General features: G+C 45.4%; 1 protein-coding gene across 1 annotated transcript; it reads left to right on the top strand.

The window, feature by feature from the left end:
- On the top strand, positions 1 to 26,585 carry LOC134538989 (chondroadherin). Its single transcript, XM_063380650.1, has 3 exons — positions 1 to 7; positions 690 to 820; positions 25,506 to 26,585. Exons 1-3 carry the CDS (start codon positions 1 to 3, stop codon positions 26,583 to 26,585), a joined length of 1,218 nt encoding a protein of 405 aa, XP_063236720.1.

The following is a 26,585-nucleotide window of genomic DNA, read 5'->3' as shown; positions in this document are numbered from 1 at the left end:
ATGGAGTGTAACCATCCTAATTACTGTTTTATCTCAGAGTGAGTGAGGAGGTTTGTGTTTGTGCTTGCGAGTACACGTCGGACGCGGCTAGTGCCTGACGTGTGAGTACTGTTTCACTCATGTACCTGAATGCGTGCAAGAATCGTTGCTCTAGTTGTTGGTGCAGATCAGCAGCGGACATCTGACGGGGTGGGGGCGAGACGGCCCGAGAGTTGTGCAAATGGGTTTTTGACCGACCTGAATAGGGTGCTCGTGCACACTGCCCATGTTTTGGTCTGCACGCATGTTATGAGAAGACAATTGATAAGTATATGTACATAAAGTTTTTCATTAGATGTAGTTTTGACATCAAACCCCGTTTCAGAGTCGCGCTTTGGCAAGCTCAGGCAGGCTTCCCGCAGTGAGGGACTTCTTGGGTCCCCCCTGGGTCCCCCTGGGTTCACCTTATGTTCCCCCTATGTTTCCCTGGGTTTCCCTATGTTTTTCTGGGTTCCCCTGTGTTCACCCTATGTTCCCCATATGTTCCCGTGGGTTTCCCTGGGTTTCCCTTAGTTTCCTTGGGTTCCCCTATGTTCCCCCTATGTCCCACTATGTTCCCCCTGGGTTTCCCTATGTTCCTCCTGGGTCCTCTCTGGGCTCGGCGCGTGGAGACCCGGGCCTTGAGCGGGGGACGGGCGCTGGTGTTGCAGATGCGGGTCCCCGCACCATGTGGCGCGGCTGGCTGGTGCAGTGGGTGCTGCTAGCTGCAGCTGCGGGCCGCACAGAAGCCGTGGCCGCCGCTTCCTGCCCGCCCGAGTGCATCTGCCTGTCGCAGACCCAGGTGGGCTCGCCTCGGGTCCTCATCTTCCTCTCTTGCGATTCTCAACGTGTAAACCTTCTTAAGGCTTCAGTACTAAGGTCCCGCCAGAATTAGCGATGAAACGCTTTTTTTTGTTGCCATGAAATTCAATATATCTGGTGACACGAGGGTTGCATCGCCTTGTGGTCCACGAGACACACTTTCACGCAAAAAAACATTGGTTGTCTGTAAAGTCGGTTTACGGACGATAGTTTAACGTGACATCGTCATAACAAAACATTGATGAAATGATTGCATACTTTTATGAATAAAATTGAATCATTTTTATTTTAATAATAAAAGAATAAATACTTGAAATTATACTAGTAATCAGATTTTTAAAATGCAAGAATAATTAACCTTTATTGCCGAAATTGTTGTTGTAATAAGCAATGAAAACCACATTAACTTTTCACTTCACTTTATAAACAGTCGATGAAACAGTTCACGTGTAGATGACTTGTAAGTAATTTTAAAAACTGGCGTTTAACTATAAAGTTTAAATAAAATAATGAACAAGTTTTCATATAAATAAATTGTAATCAAATATCTACCATCAATTATATGAATCACCATAATATTTTAGTCAATTTTAACCTAACCTATTATTACTGCACTCGCCTACAGCATAACGGAACACAGCGTAACGGAACAATGAGCGTAACGGGACACAGCGTAACGGAAAAATGTGCGTAACGTAACACAGTGTAACGGAACAATGTGCGTAACGGGACACTTTTTCGTGCGTGCAGCCGGCGTTCATCGATTTATTAGACGTTGTCACGTCAAAAAGGTACTGTAGCGTTACTACCAACCTGTTTTTTGGTGGCAAGTTTTGTGAGCAATTAACTGACAATAAAGTGAACTCTTGAGTGATGATGATGACATGAGTAAATATCCGGTGACAAAATAACAGACGGAACATAAAATGCAGGGAGCTTTCGCGATAATTTGTAGGAATAACCCTTGAATAACAGTAGGTAATGACAAAAAAAAATAGGAAAAAAGAATCCAAAATGGCGCGCGTGACCGAACCTTACCGTTTCGTTGACACGGGGAGTAGATAGATGTCTCGTCCATCTCCAGAAACAGGAAAAATTATCGATTTAGTTTCGTTACACAAACAAAAATTATTTTAACGTTTATAAAAGATACCTTTGTCAACCAGTTGCCCGAAAATAGTTTGTAATACAAGAAAGATATTGTAGTTTTGCACAATACATGGCTATGTTTATTTGTGCATATATGAAATACGTTCAATTCGAGATAATACTGAGAATTTCTTATGAAAACTGGGGCACAGTTTTTATATTTCAATTGATGTTTCATTAAAACATGATTTTTAAACCATGGCAAATATAATAAAATACTCAATAATCGTACTTTATTTTGTTTTAATGTTTAATAATGCGCTGTCATTATAGGAAAGCTATTCAGGGGACGGTTTACAAATAACTTTTAACTGATTAAGGTACTGGGACAACACAAAGCATAAATGTCTGGGTAAGAATCCGAACCATTATTACTGTGTAGTGATAGTTGTTTACATGTAAATGTACAACTTTACAAATATCTGTAATTTTACATGAATATTTCAGTTTCATTTACAACAAAAATAAGTTACACTGTAGGTTAAAACTTAAATACTCTAACTCTGATATCGGCTCTCAGACCACCTGGAGAACTGTGAGATAATGAGAAACCCTAAACAAAAAAAAATGATTAAAACACAGTCTATCCAGTTGATACGTCACGCGATGTCAGAAGTAAATGAACAGTCGTCATTGCTCAGATGTGTAGAGGAATATCGTGACCTTTTTTTGGAGCTCACTGAACCTTTCTTGCTAATGTCGCGGTATTCAAGGATGTTGACTTCCCCCAAAAACATTTTGCTCGATTACACCATCGCTAACATGACACTGCTAGCAGATCTCGGGCCAGAGACATGCAATCAGCCATCGCCCGAGCTAATACCAATTTCAAACTACTGGTTACACTTCATAAACATTATTGCAGCCTTGTAGCTCACCAGAAGTTAATTTTTAATATGTCCACGATCTGGCAATGAATAAAGTTTTACATTGGCAGATACAGGGATTTATTTTGAGAGGGAGCTTGATTTAAACGATTAAAATAATAATTTTTGTATTTAAAACAAATCATAGGTCGTTAACAAGGAGTTTTGTCAGTTAAGTCGTCAAGCTCAGCATGCATAACTGCTTTTATAGTTTAAGATTATAACATGCCACTTTTCATCACCAAAGATTACATACCGCCTTCACCGAGATCTTGCATATTTTTTGCATGAATTCAGGAAGGAATATAACCTCTCTACCCCTCCCTAACGTCCACTACTGAAGTTTACTTATACATTTTTTCTAAATATTAGTTTACATCCACAGGAATAAGTTTAGCATTATTTTATTATGTCACTTCGGACACTTGTTGAAGTCAACATCCTCGGACGGATGCGGTGATTATGGTAGTTGTGGTCTCCCGCGGAGAACAGATACTTCCTCCTCACTGGAGTCTGTAGCAAGGGATGAAAGCTTGGGAATATATTATTGATATCCTGTCATTATGACAAATAACTCAAAACAGGCATGATTGCAAAAATTCAAAATAGCCGAGACTAATCCCTTAAATAAGACCAAGCAATTGTTTATTGCAGATATATTTAAATTTCTCATTAATTACCAAAAAAAAAAAAATACTATCACACAAACCAGATTTGTTTTTTCTGAACACAAAAAATTGCCTGTTATATAGTTACGAGCAACAAAGTCTCTAAAACAAAACCGAATATATTATTGAATAAAATTTTGTGACATTTATGTCAATCATTTGATTGTACCTTTTTTTAGCAATGCGTAATCACATACACACCTGTTTGTTAGCGGGAGCAAGATATAGTGAATTCCAACTAAACGGAACACCTTTGAACTCTTTCTAATGGTTTTCTTTCAGCCAATAAGACTTTTGAATGCGAACTTCCTTTGTCCTAATATGTGGTTAGTGGGAATGTGCACAAGAAAGGATACTTTTGGACTGAATACTGTGCACTTGTCAACATGAATGGCTTCCAGAAGTCGGTTCTATAATATCCAGATTAGTTTGGATGCTCTATAAATGCGTTTTTTAAATCTCTTTGCAAATCATTATTGCTTCTGTCATGACAGGAACTGTCCAGAGTGAATATTTAGGGACAGCCTCAATACACGTTGCTCGAAACAAAGGGGAAAGTGCAAGTCTCTCTTTAAGGGGCGCGAGCAGAAATCAGTTTCTCGAGCGCCTGAAGCGTCACAAGAGCGAGTCAACAGCCGCGAGAGAGATTCGTCGCTTCCTCTTCGTTACTAGAGATCAAATTACCTCGTTTTTGTATTTACTCGGCGCGGGCGGGGCGACCTTATCTGCAGCGGCGGGGCCCAGCCTCGCGGCGCCTTTATTTCCCCTCCGTTATCTTTATCCGCGGCTCCTTCCTTCTGTCGTCTCCCTCCAGGGCCATATTTTCACACCCGCGCCGGGGCAAGCCGCTATGATGAGATGGAAGTGCTAATATATAAGGCGGGACTGCGCGCGTCCGCGGCAGAGCGGCACAAGTCGCAACCCGCTGCGATAGCTCCGCAACCATAGCGGGTCGCTTCGGCCGGGGAAGATCCTTAAGTCCCTCGGCAGTGAAGCGAAACATAACCTCACCCTGATGACAGTTTGAGGGTTACAAATTACTAGAGACCTGCAAAATTCGCCGATTCAGTGACCTCCAGGATAGACTGTACTACACTCTATACACTCGGCCAAATGCCACCTGTTCATTGGCTGCTGACTTGCGAGTCGTCTCGACTGAGTGTCTGTGATTCGACACTTCTACGAGTGAGGGTCTCTAATTGGCCCTCATTGCTCCAGATTAACAGTGAACCAAAATGGTATAAGCAGCGCTAAGGTATAATTATTTGAATTGTAGCATATCACGAAATGAATCCGCGAATTTTGCAGGTCTCTACAAATTACTAATATTGTAGCGACAGCAGACAATTAATTTTGAAGATATCTAAACGCTCATTGGTCTGGAATAAGAAATTTCAGCGCCGGCGCTTTCTTACTTTGTTATTGGCAACTGTCTGCAAGAAGCAATGGCCTCGTTTAGCCGGGCCACTGAGGACGCATTTTTTCCGGATCGGAGTGCTGACAGTGGTCTCAGGCACAGCTGAAAGAAACTCACACAATCACGACGACGATACTACGCCTTTTTTTATACACAGCTATTAAATTCTTTATAACCAGTTTTTTTTTTCTGTTTGATGTGTAAGCGTGTCAGCTCTCGTTACACGGCTTTAGGTGGGAGTAATTTTGTGAATGCAACGGAAGTCGCTTGGAACGGAAATGTGTAACCACGGTGCTGCCATCTGTGGTGGTTGGCGCTAACCAAAGTTCACAAAGCCAAAGGGAAACTTTATGGTATTAACTGTTTAATGAATTTTTAACAACAATGGCAATTAAATTTCCTTGTCGAAAGTCAGGTCTAAAGCCGGGGTTCAGTATTTTTCTATTTTCAAGTCTTTCTCGCTTTTATCGGAGCCGTTTCATTATATAGTTTAAACTTTCGCTCGGCAAAATCTCGAATGGTTCGATAGTCGACGTAGCTGCCTTGGCGACGGGAGATTTGCGGATGGAGGGTTGGCTCCCGACCAATGACAGACCTCCCTGGCGCCTGGCTGCGCCAGCTCCACCAATCCAACGCTTCCCCTCGAGCGACGACGCACCGCGACAATTGGCCCGCGCGTTCACGTCTCATCGGAAATGAAATTCAACGTAGAATTCTTTAGGATATTGCCGAGCGCGATAAATACACAAAGATTATGTTTACAACCACATTTATGGACACGAATCACACATAGTTTCTGCACTCGCCGCTAGACCCGGCTTTAGACCTGACTTTCGACAAAGAAATTAATTGCCCCTGTTGTTAAAATTCATTAAACAGTTAATACCATAAAGTTTCCATTTGGCTTTGTGAACTTTGGTTCGCGCCACCTGCCGCAGGTGGCAGCACCGTGGTTACACATTTCCGTTCCCGTGTGACTTCCGTTCCACTCACTAAATTACTCCTGCCAAACGCCTTACACCGAGAGCTGACATGTGTACACATCAAACAGAAAAGCTGGGTACAAAGTATTTAACAGTTGCGTATTAAAAAAAATTGGTTGTCTGTAAAGTCGGTTTACGGACGATAGTTTAACGTGACAACGTCATAACAAAACATTGATAAAATTATTGCATACTTTTATGAATAAAATTGAATCATTTTTATTGAATTATCACTATTTTGTATGGATACGAAGAAGGAGTGAAATGAAATCTACAATTTAATTGATAAATTTACTTTTATTTGCACTCATTAATTAAAATATTATTACTTTAACGAAGATATTATTTTAACTACAACTTTTATACATGTTTGGTATTTAATCTTCCAATCTGTGTTATTCTGTTAAGGATAGGACGATGATAGGAAAAGTAGAAAACGAATGGGAGTGTTTCATGTTTAATGTGCCTCGAAAAAGTCAAATCGATGGTTGTTTTCCAATCGAGTGGAAGAGAGATAGATGCGGCGCAAGCGTACAATAAGCGTAACGGGACACAGCGTAACGGGACAATGTGCGTTACGGGACACTTTTTCGTGCGTGCAGCCGGCGTTCATAGATTTATTAGACATTGTCACGTCAAAAGTGCATTGTCGTCTGTGTTTGATGACGTGTGAGTTTCTTCCAGGTGTCTGCTGGGATCCTTGCGTACATGAAACATGTCGGCCGTGTTGGTTGGCTGGTCAGGAAACGCTCTTGCAAGATGGAAAATTAATTTCACAACTTTATGCCGTAGTTAGTTGACTTTCATGTACAACTAGCCGAGTCCCAGAAAGGATTTTCCCAAATTCCCATCCCCTATTAACCCCTTTTGGTTATGAATTAAAATCAAAATAAATATACTTTTTTTGGTGCTCATCTACGTCATATAATTGACTCCTATGTTAAATCTATTGCGTCTACACCAACCGATTTAAACTGTGCATTGTCTGTCAGTCAGAGTTGATTTAATATTTAAATAACAAATTTACTAAACCAATTTGATCTAAAAAAAAATGTTAACCCAAGTTTACTGAATAATTGTGTTCATACCTAAGTAATATTTTAATTACAAAAAAAAATAGTATGTATAAAAATTGCCAATTATAATCGTCACTATATTTAAAGGAATTTCGTACTGTTTGTAAAATAATCTAATTAGCATATGATAAAATAATTAAATAATAAAAAATGTATCAACACACGTATTATGTAGAACATGTTGAATGCAAACATATCCAACCAGGAAAATTACATGTCACGGAAATAATAATAATATAATAACATAATTTATTTCCCCTTTCTTTACACTGTATTAACAATATTCACTTAATTAACCAGGAAATTTTCCACTCACGAAAGCAAGCTGGTTTGTGAGTGCATCTAGTCACTTCAAATTACATGCGGTATTTTGACGATTGTAAACATTTATAAATGACTGAGAAATAAATATATAAAAATATAACCTAAGAAACCTTACATTAGTTTTATAAAGATTAAAGATAAAAAACAGAGCAATTTATTAAAATTCAATATAATGTATAAACAAAAAAAACGTACGAAGATTACACTTGATTCTGTTATTACCAGTTAGTGACGGAAATTAGCTCTCATGACGGGGACAGAATTCTTCGCTGCTGGCGGGTGACATCGGGGTGCTTCTTGTACGCGACGCGGTGGGACGAGCGTTGTCGCTTAGCCCACTGTCGCCCCGAGCCGCCGGCCCGCAGGTGCCGGCCCGCGCGGCGCAACAAGCGCCCAAGCGCCCGCGGCGGGGGAGGACCTGGTTAAACGAATTCCAGCGCGCCGCATTGAAGCCATCAGATAAATTTGTTTCTTTCGTGATTCGGCACGGGCAGGGAGGGAGGCTGGAACAAGAGGAAAGGGAGGGGGGAGATTATCTCCCCTCCTCTCTCCTAGGTGAGCCTGGAAGTGGCAGACGAGCAACAGATGGCGAAGCGGAGGGGGGGACAGAAAGCAAGATGTAGCCCTGGGGGCTGGAGTGCAAGGGGCTGAGAAATTACTTCCGCCCCTCTTCGAGGCCATGCCTATGGTGGCTGCTACCTGCCACTCGGGCAATTCCCTCGTCGTTTACGTCCTGCTACTAATACACCCTTCCTCCACTCAGTCTTGAACGACACTGCATATGTCACATGTTTCCTAAAAAATAAATTTAAAATAAATCCCTGGGTAGGCTGTATTTTGGACTGCAGCCGCCAGGGGTTTGTTTTCGTGAGTTTCCATCGCGCTGAACGGGAAATTTTGTTTGTGAAATAAAAAATAATAATTTAACAAAATTGATATTGCTTTTATTTTTTTGATGTGAATTCGATGAACGGCTTACTTGACGGTCGGGAGGCTACGCCAGAAAAATTGCGACACCAAAAACATTTACTTTGCAGAGGCTATGATTCAGAAACTAAAACGCTAGGAAAATAAATCAAATTGCGTTATATGAATCATTATGGTATTTAACAATAACTATACACTTCATATCATTTATATAAATAAATAATAATTTACGTTCGCACAGACACTTGCAGACTTCTTTGCTGTCTTTTGAATGTTACTTTGGCTATCATAAGCATTATTCGTGAGTTATCAATATGCAATAAACCAAATAAGATAATATTTCAGATAATATTTTTAATTATTTCATAAACAGGTAAAATTAACTTTATTTTCTTACATCCCTTATGTAGTCTATTTCGCAATTTCGCGGCTCGTTCGGGGGCTCGTTTTTCCCACTGGTTCATTTCTCTCGGATACTTTTATCTCATTCGATACTAACGACACTTCTCTGCATTTTTATTTTGCTTCCGCTAGAATTATTTTGCTATTTTCTATTTTTATTTTCTCCATCAAAAATCTGTTTTCGCTTAGACATTTTGCGATTGATTGCTCCAAAACCAAAGTTAGTAACTTTATAGTTATTCCAAAATGACCAGCACCACTCAGTGCTCACTCACAAGCAACTCAAAGTTTAAATCACGCAAATCGGTCCATTATTCTCGGAGTGACAGCTCTCACTGACTTCAGATCAAAGCTCCCCAAACAACGCTCATTACGTCATCACGGCAAATGTAAACCGGGTGAGCCATACGTAACGACCACGGTCGAAGTCTGCTCTACTAAGATGTATTCACTTCAACTGTGTAGAGTTCATAGTTTACGAGTGTTAAGCGGTGTCGAATCCTCAACCGAAGTGACTACCAACCCGAGATTAAAGACATTCATATTCCAGTCGGAAATTCGTGTCAAAAAGACGCCAAACTTATTTTAAACGATTAAAACAGTTTTGAACATAAAAAAAAAGTAACTGACTGGAAGATCTAAGTTTTAGTTAATTTTTCCGTATTTGGCTAAGCAAATAATTTGTTAACACTGCTGTACATTTTAAGGTAGATCGCTTCCCCACTTGCTTGTTCTTCCCTGTGTTTCCCCGGAACATCCCGAAGTACTGGAGTAGTTACTTGCTGCATGTCAAGTGCGATTACTTTCCCGACATCTGCTTGATTGATTCATGTCTTGCAGACAGCGAGATATGTAGGAATGTAAAAAACCAGAATGACAATAATCAGGAAACTGGGGACAAATATTCAAATATTTACATACAACAAGAAGAGTGTAATTTGTACACGTCCGGCGCCGACCTTTAGGCCGCGGAGCCGATGTTTGCCCGCCATTTTGGATTCGGGGCATCGCGGCTGACATCTTGGATGCTGTCATGACCGCCAGCTACGTTTTCGGTACATCATGGCCACCTTGATCTTTGGCCTTGATCACGGCCTTCATGTTTGTTCAAGCAATTTTGAGTTACGCAATCTCGGATATTAAAAAAAAAAAAATTCTAGAGGCAGAAATTAAAAATACTACCATTTTGAATCTTAGATACACCATCTTAGATTCCGCCATTTTTCTTTCAATAATATTTTATAGTCCACCGTCTTGATACCCGTTTGAATTTAAAAGCTTAGTAAATTATACATTTAAAAGGATAAACAAAATTAAATTAATAAAGAGTTACGTACTCACCTTTAAAGTAGGTACTTTGTTGAAAGAAGAAATTATTGTAAACACTGATTATAAAAAAAAATATAATTTTTAATTTGGAAACTATTTTGTAAAACGTATTTCATTTAAAAAAGCTATTATATCGCGGACTTCGCAGTTATCGGTTGCAACCCCCATAAAGAAACTTTAAAATTGGCCACGCGTCCTGTATCCATAACATCCGCCTGCAGACTGACCGACCCCCTCCCCCTTCTCCAATCAACAACCAGGAATGCACGTGCCTACCCCCACCATCGTGACGTCACGGCAGCCACACGCGACGTCATATATCTTGATCCATCTGTTATCCTCTATAATGCACTACTTTCAAAAACTAGTCAAAGATAAAATTTCAAGGTCATGCAAGATGTAATACGTAGTATCATAAATATAATATGGTGGCCCTGGCTGAATCTTGGTGCTGAACATTCAGGTCTATTCTATTAATAAATTAAAAATTGCTGGTTTGGTTTTATGGTTCAAAAGTTTATTTCGATATGAATTTTTTTTTTTTTGGAAACAACGTGAATACAGTTTCTTACTCATCAAAATTTACTCATCAAAAAGTATGTCCATTACATACGTATGAAAATGTTTTTTTTTAAAGAATATGGTATTTTAATAACCCATGTGCCATTTAGTCTTAAGTGGTAATGAAATAATTCTTTGTAAAAGTGAAAAAAAAAAAAATTGCGGCAGACTAAAAGAGAGAGAAATTCGCCTCTACGTAAGTTTTCCCTTCATCTGTCCCCATTCAGCGGCGTTTCAGACCTAATCCTGGAAATGGGCTGCTCAGAATACGCCCCTCACAAAGTAACCCCACTGAAAAATATAAAAAAACACAGAGAGAGAGAGAGAAAGTGAGTTTCCTCAGGTCGTGAAAGACCAAGTGGCTGTCATTGTCGTCAAGATTTGCGTCACCTTTGCAAGTATTTCATCAAGGGCTTGGCGTTCCCTTGTGAACTGCAGGCATTCCAAGAAATCAGCACTCGACGTTATTACGCTGGTGGCATTTCGTTCATTTTGAATTACTCCTGACAATTACAGCAAATACTTTAGCTGTTACAACTGGACTGCTATCCTAGTATTGTTTGTACATTTACATACGAAATATTTATGTAATATATAATAATGCTATAACTACATATTAATTATTTAATTCAAATTCATCTATTTTAGATTCCAATCATTATATTCGAATATGGCCAAATAACGAAAAATTGTAAAGTTATAATGAAGTTATGCCTCGGAAAAGATATAAAATATCCTCAGTTGTTGTGCGTGTTAGCAAGCCTGTCTCGAAAATTAAGAAAACCAGCGCGCAAAGGATTCCGGGACGAAATTCCCAAGAAAAACAGTTATCTCTTAAACGGTAAATAAGGGATGAAGAAGCAAGACGCCAGCTAAATTTGTTTGTTTTGTCTGAAAGGACGACAAATAGCGAGACAAAATGGAATGAATATGCTCCGAGAGAGAAGGCTGTAGACTCTGGGAGGCAGTTTGCAGTTAGACTGAGAGAAACTGAGACGCGACGCGATAAGGTCGGGGAAGCGGCTGAACGGATTTCACAGCACATTTGTAAAGGGCGCAGAAGTAATGTGATGGGTTTCTCAACCAGATTTATGCTATTTTTAAACATAATTCACAAAAATTGTGCCCATACAACACTGAAGGAAAATGGGAGTAAACTACAATGTTGCTTTTAAATACACAGGGCCGGATTTAGGGAGGGCAATCGGGGCAAAAGCCCCGGGGCCTCCACAAACGGAGGGCCCCTACAAACAGAAGGTTCCGTTCATTAACACTAAAATTTAATTGCATATAATTCTTGTCTCCGTTTATATTTATGTATGTTTTTTTTTAAATACTAAGAGAATCTACTTGATTTCACAATAAATTATTTATTGGAAAACTCGACTGAAAAAAATGGTTCATTTTATTTGGAAAATAATTTGGGGCCAGGGGGCCTCCGATCCTCTGTTGCCCCGAGGCCTCCAGACCTCTAAATCCGGCCCTGTAAATACATCACGACAAAATAAGTTAAAACATCTATACCACTAAAGGTCTAAAGTACTTCGCAGGGCTGGTAATAGTCTTTGAAATTTGACTGAATAATATATTTTATTGTAAATAAATAGGAAAGTACTTCAGATGGCACACTGGCCACCAGGATGATGTTTAATTTGAATGAAGTTCCAAGATCACTACGAATTTTGTTGCAGTAGCAAAATTATTTCATTAAAAAAACGGGACGAGGCATGTAGTTACAAGTAGCAAAAATTTGTAGCAAAAAAAGGCGTTTCAATGAAAATACTTTTGCTAAAACGGCAAAATTCTCGGTGGTTGTAGAACATCATTCAACTAATACATAATACATAATACATAAAATGCGAAAAGCACTCGCAAACCAGTCCAGGATCTTCATCGTCGACAGCAAGTCTTTTTAAAAACACACAGCCAGTGTCCTTGTCGTACAGGCTGAGCCTTCGGGCTCCCAGGCCTCCGCCTCGTTCACAAACATTGTCGCGGACCGCTAGTCCGACTTCCGTCGCGGCCGATTAGCGAGTGTCTTAGCCGAGTGCTTGCCTGTCTGTTCGCGAGCCCACCCCCTCCACAAGCCATGCACTCGAGACGTTCTTGCACGCGCGCGAACACCGCTGCACCGCGTGCGTGAGCGTGGTCGCTCGGCTGCGTTTAGCGCGAGTCATCGCAGGGCTCGCCACCGCCACTTTATCAACCTTGTACGTCCGTCCGGACTTTCAACATCACTAAGCGCGAGTCATCGCACATCGCACACAAGTTCACCAAAGCATTTTTACATCATTCCACGGCAAACACCGCCGCCTACTAATGCAAACAAAGTTCCCTAGAAAAGTTCCGCTGGCATAGCAAAAACAATTACTGAGTGTGTTTAAACCTAAAAAAATACACTAAATGTAAAACAAACTATACAAAAGTATAAGTATTCTAAAAATTACTAAAAATAAAATTAAAATAATCATTTAAATAAGATAAATTTAACAACAAAATATTTTCCCTTTTCAGACCAGGGGACTGGCCACACCCTGAATTGCTTCCGAGTATCAACTGCGCCCATAATAAGCATGATACAACAAAATAAAGTCGAATTATCGAATATTAAATTATTATTTTCATGGTTTAAAATTTTTTTCGCTTTGTATTAAAGATCAATTAAAATATATAATTATGCTCATAGTGTTGTATTAAATACTGAGTATTATCTAGAAAAACGAATTTCGTATGTGCACAAATAACCATAGACATGTGTCGTACAAAGTTCTTGGCAGTCGGCGTCCGAAGGAATGTTTGCCTGCGATATTTTTGTTGTCTCTGCGTGCAGACACATATTTGGTTAGTTCCACAGGTGCATTGAGCTGTCGCGGAAGCAGAGCGTACCCGAGACGCGGTTGGCGGGAGGGGAAAGAAAGCGAGGCGACAAAGAAGCGACGCCGGGGCAAGTTGGCGGCGCCGCGGGGCAACTTGGCAGTCGCTGGCGCCGCGACGCACAAAAGGACGCCGCCAAACTCATCTGCAAATGGGTTCGCGCAGTCCTCCTAGCGCGAGCAAGGATCACGCGCGCGGGGACTCCGCAAGGACCTGGTATTGGGCGCCATATTTTGTGTATCGAATTATCGACCGCCGTGTACTGATGTTACCGCAGTGGTAGCACACAGAGTACGTGACCACGAGACCCTATTGTGCTTTATCAATTATCCATCTAAAGGCGAGAAGTTCATGATAAATAAGTGTAAAATCACCCAAGTAGCTTCTGCCACCAAGTGGTGCCGGAATATAGCAAATGCCGAACCATGGAAAGTTGGATTATGGACCTTTCAATACTTGATAATCATCTGTGTTAGTGCCAATACATTGCAAATTATGTTCATCTTAAATTTACGAAGAATCCCAGGACCCTTCGGGAGCTAAGGGCGACGCTGGGTAGCCCATCTCATGTATCTTCGCCCGTACGCACTAGGCAGCAGTCTTCGCGTGCCCTATCACTAAGCGCGGATCGAAGAATGACCACATGTTGTAGGCGTCTCAGCAGAGTGTCTACCCAGTCCTGAACACGGGTTGGAAGTTTGTCTCCCACTCGGCCGGGAGTCAAACCAGCGACCTTTGACTCATAGAAGCTGACAGGTCGTACAACACTTAAGTATATACTTAATAAAACTTTTAACTCTGGCTGACTGACAGACAAAGCACAGCTCAAACGGATGGGTCTAGAAGTATGAAATTATGCATAGGTGTTTCTTGAGAAACTTTTTTTTTTTTTTTTTGTAATTCCAGCCCTAGAGGGGTGAAAAGGGGTGGTAAAGTATATAAGAAGCAAACTCCCACTCACTCACTAACTCATCACGAATTCTACAGAACTACCAGACATACAGACTTGAAATTTGGCAAGTATATTCCTTCTGCTACATAGACATCCACTAAGAAAGGATTTTACGAAAATCGGCTCCCAAAGAGGGTTTCAGGGGGTGTTAAAGATCAAAATTTCCCTTCTTTTAATGCTATTGCATTGTTGGTGCTTTCTTCGTATCCGTGGCAAAGGCTTCTGCATTGTTAATGCATTCTGCATCTCCTGGCCACAGCTGTAATTACTTTCAGATCCTAATAAGCTACGAAGGGGGGTTTACTGAGGCATTAAAAATAAAAAATTCCCTTCTTTCAAGTATACGTCCTACAGGCTTGACTTGATATGTGAAGCACCGACAGCTGGTTTATGTGTAATTTGTTAGCTGGTCCTCGTACATATATTTATTTTATTGTCTTATCTTAAGTGGCGGAGTTAAGGCGTTAAGGCACTGTCTTACACTTAACCACATACATCTTTGCTAAGTAGGCACGTGCAAGATAAACTTCATAAAAACTACAGCCAAGAAAAACCAAAAAGTACTCACAAATAGAATAAAATAAAAACTAAATTAATAATGTCACTAGCAAATATTAAATAACAACAAAAAATAGCACATAAGATAAAAATTATTTACCTAACGTAAAATATATTAAACATTGATTTTTTTATAATCCATCAAATGCCATATATAGTATTAATGCTATCATTTCAACCAACTCCTTTTCTGGGTAAGGATTATCTTGAACCTTTACATACCTACAAATATCTGTGACGTAGGCTAGGCCTGACTCATCATGACGTTGAGGTCTACAAAAAATGATTATACAGTTTTTCCCGTATTTTAGTGTTGGTACAAAAAAAAAGTGTTCTCTTAATGTTTTCTCCAGCCCCACTCGCTCGCCCTCACGGAAGTTGCCTTACGCTCGCCTATCACGACTTACTTCATACTCGAGACTTGGTTTCAGTTTCCAACTGCTCTCAGAGTTTTATGCTTGACGAGCGACACGATCTTCATTAACTTGTCTCTAGCAACGTGTATGACATGAATAGTCTCACCAACATGAAGTCCGTCGGGGTCTCTAGGCGGCGGCGACTCCACGATGTTGACAGCGTAGTGCGGCGAGCGGTGTCCGAACAGCGCAGCGGATTGCCTCGGTGAAGTCCCAGTTGATCTGCTTTCTGTTGACTCGAAGCATTGCCCTTTTATACGCGCAGAACTCCTTACCAGGCTACAACAGAATGGTCTCGTACGTTTTGGGGGGAACGACGATCGACTTCCTTTTCCGGCGAATCGGCGCGCAACCGATGACGCCCGACCGCTTCCGAAGAAGCCCGACCACCAGCCGCAGCGTTCAAAGCCGCGACCCCTCCCCCCCCCCTCCCCCTCGCGGTCTTGTGTTGCGCGGGCGGCATCCACAGACACGTTAGGGGCAATGACGATTTTCTGAGTGTGTACGAAGGTACCATAGGCGTGCCCAGACATTTCCATTAGGGGGGGGCCCGCTAAATTTTTAAATCAGGAGCTGAATTTAGAATGTTAAATAGCCTAAATACATTCACTCATTGACTTGTTTATATTTTTGTGCAGTATCAACGAGATATGTTTACTAGTTAATATTTATATCCGTATAATTTTACAATCTTCAAAATATGTTTTTTTCCCCCATAGACAATGTTTAAAGGGTACTTACACATTTTTCCCCCTCGAATTTTCCAATAGCTTGGTCCAGATCTACCTTGAAATGAACTTATTTTTAGTGAATGAAGCACAGCAATTCAGACAACAGAACTTTAACAAACATATTAAAATATTTTTTGCTTTGAAATACATAATTTATCGAGAAAAAAAAATTAATCAAAATTATAGATGACACAGACGACACTCAAAAGGTACATGTTTTTTAAACCACGATAGCTTGAATTTTCAACTGACCTGGTTTTACAATGAATGAATGTTCAATCCATAAAATTTTAAAAATCATTAAAAAATATTTTGTATTATGTGGTGATATATTGTACTCAAGTATTTTCAAGTTAACTCAAAGCACTGATTACCAACACAAATTTTAACAAACCTGCAAAATATTCTTATTTACATGGTAATACATTCTACTTAATTATGTTCAAATTAACATAAAGTTCTTATAAAAAACACACATTTTAACAAACCTGCAAAATATTTTCATTTACATGGTAATAAATTCTACGAAATTACGCTAGCGCAAACTTTATCTCAAAGTTCTGATTACAATCACAAACACAAATATTAAAAACCTGCAAAGCATCCTATTTTTTTTCAATCAATTACAAAATTTAATAGACTCAACAAATTGAGAACAGTTTTGATTACAAAAATAATTTTTAGAAACATTCTAGTGTATTTAATTACGTTCAAGTTAACCTAAAGTTATGGTTACGAACACGCAAAGAAGTCAATGTAACTTTCTCTCAACAGCTTGGAAATATCTATCATAATTTTAAGTTGTTTTCCAATGAACAAAAATGTAATGATATCCAGGCAATTGTAAGTTAAACAAACCGGCAAGCATTTTTATTTATCTGGCAATACTTGCACAGTTTGAGTGTCACGGTGCCAGGAATATACGAATATTAACGAACGCATCAAAGAAAATGCCAATCTGAGTAATTACATTTGGGGGGGGGGGCATGGCCCACCTGCCCCCCCCCCCTCCCTTGTAGGCACGCCTATGGAAGGTACACACGTTACAATTTTATGAGAGAACTTACCAAACATTAATATTTTCTTGTAATGATCCATGCACGTTCCCATTCACAGCTGACCTGGTCATCGGAGCTGAACAGGTCCCTGAGTGATTGTTCGTGGAACATGGACGGGGGGTGTTGTGGTCTGGTGGACACCGGAGGTGCGTGCAGATGCGCGCTGCAGCTGAGACGGCCCCGGCAGCTGGCGACTGCGGCACATCTGGGAAGCTAATAACGCCCAATGAACAACTCGGAGTCCCTGGAGGGCCCCCGCCGGCAGCAGCTTACAAAAAAAAATACAAAAAAAAACATTGTTTTTTTTTCTCTCCTCGCTGCTCCGGGGCGCAGGTGGGAAAGTAATTAATTAGAAAAGTTGTATAAATGTAGACACGGCCGTACAACTGCTCCGCTGGGGGAAGTGAGGGGGTGGGAGGTGGCGGTCGTGTTTTTTTTGTTTTTTTTTTTGCTTCTTTTCTCGCTCCCCTCGCGTCTGCTCCCGCGGGACCTAAGTAATGGCGTGGCAAGTGCGGGAATTAATAAGGTTTATGGCTTCTCGTTCCGCGGGCGGACGTAACAAAGAGCAGGCCGGGCTCTGTGGGGGGGGGGGTAGGGGGAGGAGGGAGGGTGCTGTTGCGAACACAACTCCCCCCTCCCCTCCAGACTCCTGCTCGGGCCTTTGCAAGGCACGGGCGCCGCTTAGCAAAACAATACTCGCGCGGCTGCTCTTCGCAGGGGTGTTAGCCCCTTCCCACCCCTTCCCACCCCCTCTTGTGGGGTAGGGCTCTCAGTTGCCTGGTGATCCCAGGACTGGAGACCTCGGCTGCAAACAGTGCGACGACAAACGTTCTCGTCAACGGTATCAGTGACGACAACATTTATTTATTTTTTGATGAATCTAAGAACGTCCGTACTATATAAATAACTTCGTAAAATATAACCCTTTTTGAAACAATACTTGAAACGGGAATTTAATTCTTGTGAGGGGTCATCATTATTTTAAACCTATGCCTCTAACCTGTGAAATAAACGTCACTTTCATTTTGTCTAATTTTTAACAGATTGTTAAATATAAATTTTTTTAAAAAATACAGTTAATTATGAAAAAATTAATTAATTACGGATTTGTAACTCTCCCGAAGTAAAAAAAAATGGCTCTGGGTAGTTATGTACGCGCGTAAGAAGTTAACTTACTTTTATTTTTATTTTGCATGCAAATAAAAATTTAATGGATTGGAGTGATATAAATTCAATAAAATTTAAATTTTAAATTAATACTCAATATTCAATATCAATAATAATGCAACTATAAAATTAATTATATAACGTAGTTAAAAAATTAGATAAATTGTAATTAATAATGAAAATCAATAAAAATGCGGAATGCTTAATTTAATTAATTAATTGTAAACATTTATTAAATAAAAAATGATTATTTTTAAAGAAAAATATTATACATACGGGAACATCAACACATTAGTTTAAATACACTTGAAAAATGTTTATAAACACAATTTCTATTACTAATCTTCACAAAAAAAAATATTTTTTTTAATGACATGGACTAGTATTCAATATCAGTCACTAAAGTTTAAGATTTAAAAGCACATATATAATTTTTATTTGTATGTAGCATTTATTACATCCTGTGAAAATTTCTTTACATGGTTTTTCACATCGAAAAAATTTAGTCTCATTTTTTTTAATGGCGAGCCTGAAGAAGTATGACTTAAAAAATGGAAAAATCTGGAGATGTTGAGTTTCGTGGGACAAGTTATCTCCGGCTAGACTCCGCAGAGCTCTTGTGTCGTTTGTTGGAACGGATAACTTCCGTGAAGGTTGGCCAATGAGGAAGAAGTACGCGGAAGGACACACAAAAAAAGGTTTCGTAACAGGTTCACAAGGTTCGTGAGGTAGCAGCGACCAGACATCAGTACCAGCCTGTGCGCAGAACGTTCCACACCACGGTCTCAAAATAGTTCAAATGTTGACAAACAATCAGATAGCTTTCCTCGTATCAGCAGTCTGCGTTGGTTTCTAGGAGGTTCTGGCTACCAACATTTGGTGCCTGCAACCACGCGTTATCTCAGAGTGAATGTTCCGGCGTCTGCTTTAGTCATAGGTAGGAACACCTGTATTTGGCGAAAACATTTCGTGTCAAGGTATGTCACAAAACACTGTAGCTTTTTTCTTAGAGTAATGGCGAATAGTGTGCGTGCAGCAGTACGGTATCCACATTCCCATTGGCCCCGTCAAGTGCGGGAAAATACCTCTCGCCGACCACAGCCAATAACTGCAAGGAAAAAACGACGGTGTTTTGCGATGTACCAAGACACGAAATGTATTCGCGAAATACAGGTGTCCCTAGTCATAAGTCTGCCATCGGCTCAGGGACCACTGCAGCGTGTCACACGGGCGTTATCCCATCGCTAAACATAACTTACCTGGGAGACTGGATCGTGTAATGTGGTTGGCTGGGTTTATTTCTACTGTCGGCACACCAATCACAGCCGTCCAGCGCAGAAGCAAACGCGTCCTGAATAGCTCGGCCAGACAGGACGATTGCTACTCTTGCAGACGGCCGCCAATCACAAGGAAGAAACCACCAGCGCAAGCATAATTTGAGTATACATTTATCACACTCGGCTTTAAACGTTAAATTTCTAGTCCGAAGCTCGATTTTTCGTGTTAAAATTGTATTTCCAACCCGAACATGAATTTGCTCGTTACCGCGGTTAGATTTTACACATCTATGGCGAGCGCTGAAAAACCCACTCAGATTTATTATTTTTATTTTTATTTTGGGCAAACATGGGAAATTACTTTCCTTGATAAATGGACAGGTCATAAATTGAGAATAGCCACAGAATATAACACACCACAGATGGAAATAATATTTGAAGAACAAATCGACAATGCAAAATGAAAATTTTTATTGTAAACATAATCAATTGTACACACGTGGGCTCTCAGAATTCAATATCTGGTTCGCCGATAATACACATAACAAGTAAAAATGCTGGGAAAATAATACTAGAGCAAAATAAATAAATATATGAATGCAAAAATTTATATAATTAAAAATATTTTGCTTGTAACAGAACACAGGCATCATTAAATAAGAAACAACAGCAAAAAAAAAAAATTAAAATTTCTTGGACATACTGCATTGCTGGTTTGTCTTGAGAAAAATTCATAAAATTTTGAACTATACAATGAAGCGAATTCATTTTGTTAAAATCCACTAAACATTGATACAACAAAGTTTTCCCTTTGGCTTTGTGAACTTTGGTTCGCAGCAACCCGCCACAGATGGCAGCGCCCTGGTTACGCATTTCCGTTCCCGTGTGACTACCGTTTCATTCACGAACCCACCAAATGCCGTTCACCGAGCCCAAACGAGGCGATGGGAACGTCGCGGATAGAAGCTAGATGAGGGGGTAGGGGGTGCAGGGTGGGGGAGACAACACTCCCCCCCTTCCCACCACCCTCTGGTTGAATCTGGTCAAATAAGCATTCCATCACCGAGGTCGCGACTGGTTATTGGCATTATTGTTTTTATTAGCTCGCGCGTGTGGCTGACGGGTTGGCAGGGCAGGGGAGTGCTGGTGCGTGGGTTAGACGGCGCTGATAGCCGCTCGGTCGGAATAATAAATTAATCCAATATGTATGCAAATAGGCGCGGCCAATCACTGCGCAGAGAAGCGGTGCCTGGGCGCTTGTCGCCGGCAGCGCTCTCCGGCGGGCAGGCCGGGAACTGCCTTGGTTTCAGGGGAAGGAGTGGCTCGCGGTGAAAGAAATTATTTGCTGTTGCTACAGAAAAAATTAAATATTGTAGGATGAATTTGTTCAAAATAATTTTAACATAGCCAAATTAAATCTTGTGGGGATGTAAACGATTTACGTTGCTGTGTAAGTACATCTGAGCGATCACGTGACTGGTTCCTACAAGCGCTGAGCATCACTTGCAGGCTGACGGAGCGGTAGCCTACAACTCACGTAGTTTCGGTTCCCTACCATGTTCGTGCAACTTCGGATTTTTTTAAAAAATTTAAAATTAAAAAAAAAATCGAAGGGTTAGGTTAGGTTAGTTCAGTCACAACATGCTTGTTTTCATTGGAAACTTCTGATTTAGCGGCTGAAGTGGCGTTGATACCAAAACGCAAAACTTCGGAAATCTTCGGGAAATTCTTGCAGGGAACCGAAACTATGTGAGTTGTAGGCTTCACCTGACGGAGATCCATGCTGCAGAGACGGTGCGCGGAGGTGACTGTGACGCAGTGTGCGTGTGTGCTCGCAGGTGCTGTGCAACAAGGCGGGCTGACGGAGATCCACGCTGCAGAGACGGTGCGTGCAGGTGACTGTGACGCAGCGCGTGTGTGCTTGCAGGTGCTGTGCAACACGGGCGGGCTGACGCAGATCCACGCTGCAGAGACGGTGCGTGGAGGTGACTGTGACGCAGTGCGTGTGTGCTTGCAGGTGCTGTGCAACACGGGCGGGCTGACGCAGATCCACGCTGCAGAGACGGTGCGTGGAGGTGACTGTGACGTAGTGTGCGTGTGTGCTCGCAGGTGCTGTGCAACACGGGCGGGCTGACGGAGATCCACGCTGCAGAGACGGTGCGTGGAGGTGACTGTGACGTAGTGTGCGTGTGTGCTCGCAGGTGCTGTGCAACACGGGCGGGCTGACGGAGATCCATGCTGCAGAGACGGTGCGTGGAGGTGACTGTGACGTAGTGCGTGTGTGCTTGCAGGTGCTGTGCAACACGGGCGGGCTGACGGAGATCCACGCTGCAGAGACGGTGCGTGGAGGTGACTGTGACGTAGTGCGTGTGTGCTCGCAGGTGCTGTGCAACAAGGCGGGCTGACGGAGATCCACGCTGCAGAGACGGTGCGTGGAGGTGACTGTGACGCAGCGCGTGTGTGCTTGCAGGTGCTGTGCAACACGGGCGGGCTGACGCAGATCCACGCTGCAGAGACGGTGCGTGCAGGTGACTGTGACGCAGCGCGTGTGTGCTTGCAGGTGCTGTGCAACACGGGCGGGCTGACGCAGATCCACGCTGCAGAGACGGTGCGTGCAGGTGACTGTGACGTAGTGCGTGTGTGCTCGCAGGTGCTGTGCAACAAGGCGGGCTGACGGAGATCCACGCTGCAGAGACGGTGCGTGGAGGTGACTGTGACGCATCGCGTGTGTGCTTGCAGGTGCTGTGCAACACGGGCGGGCTGACGCAGATCCACGCTGCAGAGACGGCGCGTGGAGGTGACTGTGACGCAGTGCGTGTGCTCGCAGGTGCTGTGCAACACGGGCGGGCTGACGCAGATCCACGCTGCAGAGACGGTGCGTGGAGGTGACTGTGACGTAGTGTGCGTGTGTGCTCGCAGGTGCTGTGCAACACGGGCGGGCTGACGGAGATCCAAGCTGCAGAGACGGTGCGTGGAGGTGACTGTGACGCAGTGCGTGTGTGCTTGCAGGTGCTGTGCAACACGGGCGGGCTGACGAAGATCCACGCTGCAGAGACGGCGCGTGGAGGTGACTGTGACGCAGTGTGCGTGTGTGCTCGCAGGTGCTGTGCAACAAGGCGGGCTGACGGAGATCCACGCTGCAGAGACGGTGCGTGGAGGTGACTGTGACGCAGTGCGTGTGCTCGCAGGTGCTGTGCAACACGGGCGGGCTGACGGAGATCCACGCTGCAGATACGGTGCGTGGAGGTGACTGTGACGTAGTGCGTGTGTGCTCGCAGGTGCTGTGCAACAAGGCGGGCTGACGGAGATCCACGCTGCAGAGACGGTGCGTGGAGGTGACTGTGACGCAGTGCGTGTGCTCGCAGGTGCTGTGCAACACGGGCGGGCTGACGGAGATCCACGCTGCAGAGACGGTGCGTGGAGGTGACTGTGACGTAGTGCGTGTGTGCTCGCAGGTGCTGTGCAACAAGGCGGGCTGACGGAGATCCACGCTGCAGAGACGGCGCGTGGAGGTGACTGTGACGCAGTGTGCGTGTGTGCTCGCAGGTGCTGTGCAACAAGGCGGGCTGACGGAGATCCACGCTGCAGAGACGGTGCGTGGAGGTGACTGTGACGCAGTGCGTGTGCTCGCAGGTGCTGTGCAACACGGGCGGGCTGACGGAGATCCACGCTGCAGAGACGGTGCGTGGAGGTGACTGTGACGTAGTGCGTGTGTGCTCGCAGGTGCTGTGCAACAAGGCGGGCTGACGCAGATCCACGCTGCAGAGACGGTGCGTGCAGGTGACTGTGACGCAGCGCGTGTGTGCTTGCAGGTGCTGTGCAACACGGGCGGGCTGACGCAGATCCATGCTGCAGAGACGGTGCGCGGAGGTGACTGTGACGCAGTGCGTGTGCTCGCAGGTGCTGTGCAACACGGGCGGGCTGACGTAGATCCACGCTGCAGAGACGGTGCGTGGAGGTGACTGTGACGCAGCGCGTGTGTGCTTGCAGGTGCTGTGCAACACGGGCGGGCTGACGGAGATCCACGCTGCAGAGGTGGTGCGTGGAGGTGACTGTGACGCAGTGCGTGTGCTCGCAGGTGCTGTGCAACACGGGCGGGCTGACGGAGATCCACGCTGCAAAGGTGGTGCGTGCAGGTGACTGTGACGCAGTGCGTGTGCTCGCAGGTGCTGTGCAACACGGGCGGGCTGACGCATATCCACGCTGCAGAGACGGTGCGTGCAGGTGACTGTGACGCAGCGCGTGTGTGCTTGCAGGTGCTGTGCAACACGGGCGGGCTGACGCAGATCCATGCTGCAGAGACGGTGCGTGCAGGTGACTGTGACGCAGTGCGTGTGCTCGCAGGTGCTGTGCAACACGGGCGGGCTGACGGAGATCCACGCTGCAGAGGTGGTGCGTGCAGGTGACTGTGACGCAGTGCGTGTGCTCGCAGGTGCTGTGCAACACGGGCGGGCTGACGGAGATCCATGCTGCAGAGACGGTGCGTGGAGGTGACTGTGACGCAGTGCGTGTGCTCGCAGGTGCTGTGCAACACGGGCGGGCTGACGGAGATCCATGCTGCAGAGACGGTGCGCGGAGGTGACTGTGACGCAGTGCGTGTGCTCGCAGGTGCTGTGCAACACGGGCGGGCTGACGGAGATCCATGCTGCAGAGACGGTGCGTGCAGGTGACTGTGACGCAGCGCGTGTGTGCTCGCAGGTGCTGTGCAACACGGGCGGGCTGACGGAGATCCACGCTGCAGAGACGGTGCGTGCAGGTGACTGTGACGCAGTGCGTGTGCTCGCAGGTGCTGTGCAACAAGGCGGGCTGACGGAGATCCATGCTGCAGAGACGGTGCGTGGAGGTGACTGTGACGCAGTGCGTGTGCTCGCAGGTGCTGTGCAACACGGGCGGGCTGACGGAGATCCATGCTGCAGAGACGGTGCGTGGAGGTGACTGTGACGCAGCGCGTGTGTGCTCGCAGGTGCTGTGCAACACGGGCGGGCTGACGGAGATCCACGCTGCAGAGACGGTGCGCGGAGGTGACTGTGACGCAGTGCGTGTGCTCGCAGGTGCTGTGCAACACGGGCGGGCTGAAGGAGATCCACGCTGCAGAGACGGTGCGTGCAGGTGACTGTGACGCAGTGCGTGTGCTCGCAGGTGCTGTGCAACACGGGCGGGCTGACGGAGATCCATGCTGCAGAGACGGTGCGTGCAGGTGACTGTGACGCAGTGCGTGTGCTCGCAGGTGCTGTGCAACACGGGCGGGCTGACGGAGATCCATGCTGCAGAGACGGTGCGCGGAGGTGACTGTGACGCAGTGCGTGTGCTCGCAGGTGCTGTGCAACAAGGCGGGCTGACGGAGATCCATGCTGCAGAGACGGTGCGTGGAGGTGACTGTGACGCAGTGCGTGTGCTCGCAGGTGCTGTGCAACACGGGCGGGCTGACGGAGATCCACGCTGCAGAGGTGGTGCGTGGAGGTGACTGTGACGCAGTGCGTGTGCTCGCAGGTGCTGTGCAACACGGGCGGGCTGACGGAGATCCACGCTGCAGAGACGGCGCGTGGAGGTGACTGTGACGCAGTGCGTGTGCTCGCAGGTGCTGTGCAACACGGGCGGGCTGACGGAGATCCATGCTGCAGAGACGGTGCGTGGAGGTGACTGTGACGCAGTGCGTGTGCTCGCAGGTGCTGTGCAACACGGGCGGGCTGACGGAGATCCACGCTGCAGAGACGGCGCGTGGAGGTGACTGTGACGCAGTGCGTGTGCTCGCAGGTGCTGTGCAACACGGGCGGGCTGACGGAGATCCACGCTGCAGAGACGGTGCGTGGAGGTGACTGTGACGCAGTTCGTGTGCCCGCAGGTGCTGTGCAACACGGGCGGGCTGACGGAGATCCACGCTGCAGAGACGGTGCGTGGAGGTGACTGTGACGCAGTTCGTGTGCCCGCAGGTGCTGTGCAACACGGGTGGGCTGTCGGAGATCCCGGTGAAGAGCCTGCCGCCCACGGTGGAGCACCTGTCGCTCACCAAGAACCACTTCCCCACCATCAAGAGCGACGCGTTCGCCGGGCTGCGCGGCCTGCGCAAGCTGTCCCTGGACGGCAACAACATCTCCGCCATCCGGCCCTTCGCTTTCCGCGGGCTGCCGCGCCTCAAGGAGCTGTCCATCCAGCACACGCCGCTCGCCGTCGTGGCGCAGTTCTCGTTCGCCGGGCTGCAGAACGTGTCCACCATCCTGCTGGCCAACAACAGGATCCAGCGCGTCGAGAGCTACGCCTTCGCCGGGACCTCCAACGTGCGGCTGCTGCTGCTCAGCAACAACCCTCTGGTCCGCGTCGAGTCGGCGGCCTTCTCGGGTCTCACCAACGTCGACCACCTCATCTTCCCGTCGGGCATCCGCTCGCTGGAGCCGGACGCCTTCAGCGAGCTGGACACGGTGGGGCTGCTGAAGCTGTCCTTCATGGACCTGGCATCGCTGAAGCCGCACACCTTCAGGGGCCTCACGCACGTGCACATGCTGGCGATCCAGGAGTCTGACCTCGGAGTGGTGCGAGCCGCCGCCTTCGACGGCCTCACGCAAGTCGGCAGCCTCAATCTCTTCAACAACAAGATCGACGCCATCCAGGGCCTCGTCATCAGGCCCGCCAACCGCGTGCGGATCGTGCGGCTCCACGGGAACCACCTGCTCGAGGCGCCGGCGCCCGGAGCCGTCGTCATCCAGGGCGTCGAGACGCTCAGCGTGGTGGGCAACCACTTCCCGTGTGACTGCCGCGTGCACGACCTGCTGGCCGGCGCGCTGGCCAACTGCACGTCGGGAGACTTCCGCGCGCGCAACTTCTGCATCTCGCCGCTCGAGCTGAACGGCAAGCCCATGAGCGCGCTGGACCTGGACTCGGTGGGCCGCTGTCGCGAGCAGGTCTCCCGCGGGAACCTGGAGGCGTCGCGACGCCCCGCGGCCTCTGGGGGGAGCCGGGGGTGCGCCTGCCCCTGCTGCCTGGCGCTCGTCCTGTTTGCTCTGCTCCTGGCGTGA

The sequence above is a fragment of the Bacillus rossius genome, chromosome 14, assembly GCF_032445375.1.
Source record: "Bacillus rossius redtenbacheri isolate Brsri chromosome 14, Brsri_v3, whole genome shotgun sequence".
Taxonomy (NCBI): Eukaryota; Metazoa; Arthropoda; class Insecta; order Phasmatodea; family Bacillidae; genus Bacillus; species Bacillus rossius.
This window is presented reverse-complemented; position numbering and strand designations above follow the sequence as displayed.

Excerpts from the sequence above, each read along its gene's own strand:
- LOC134538989 (XM_063380650.1), top strand. Across the intron at positions 821-25,505 it reads TCTGCCTGTCGCAGACCCAG|GTGCTGTGCAACACGGGTGG; the intron begins GTGGGCTCGCCT and ends GTGTGCCCGCAG.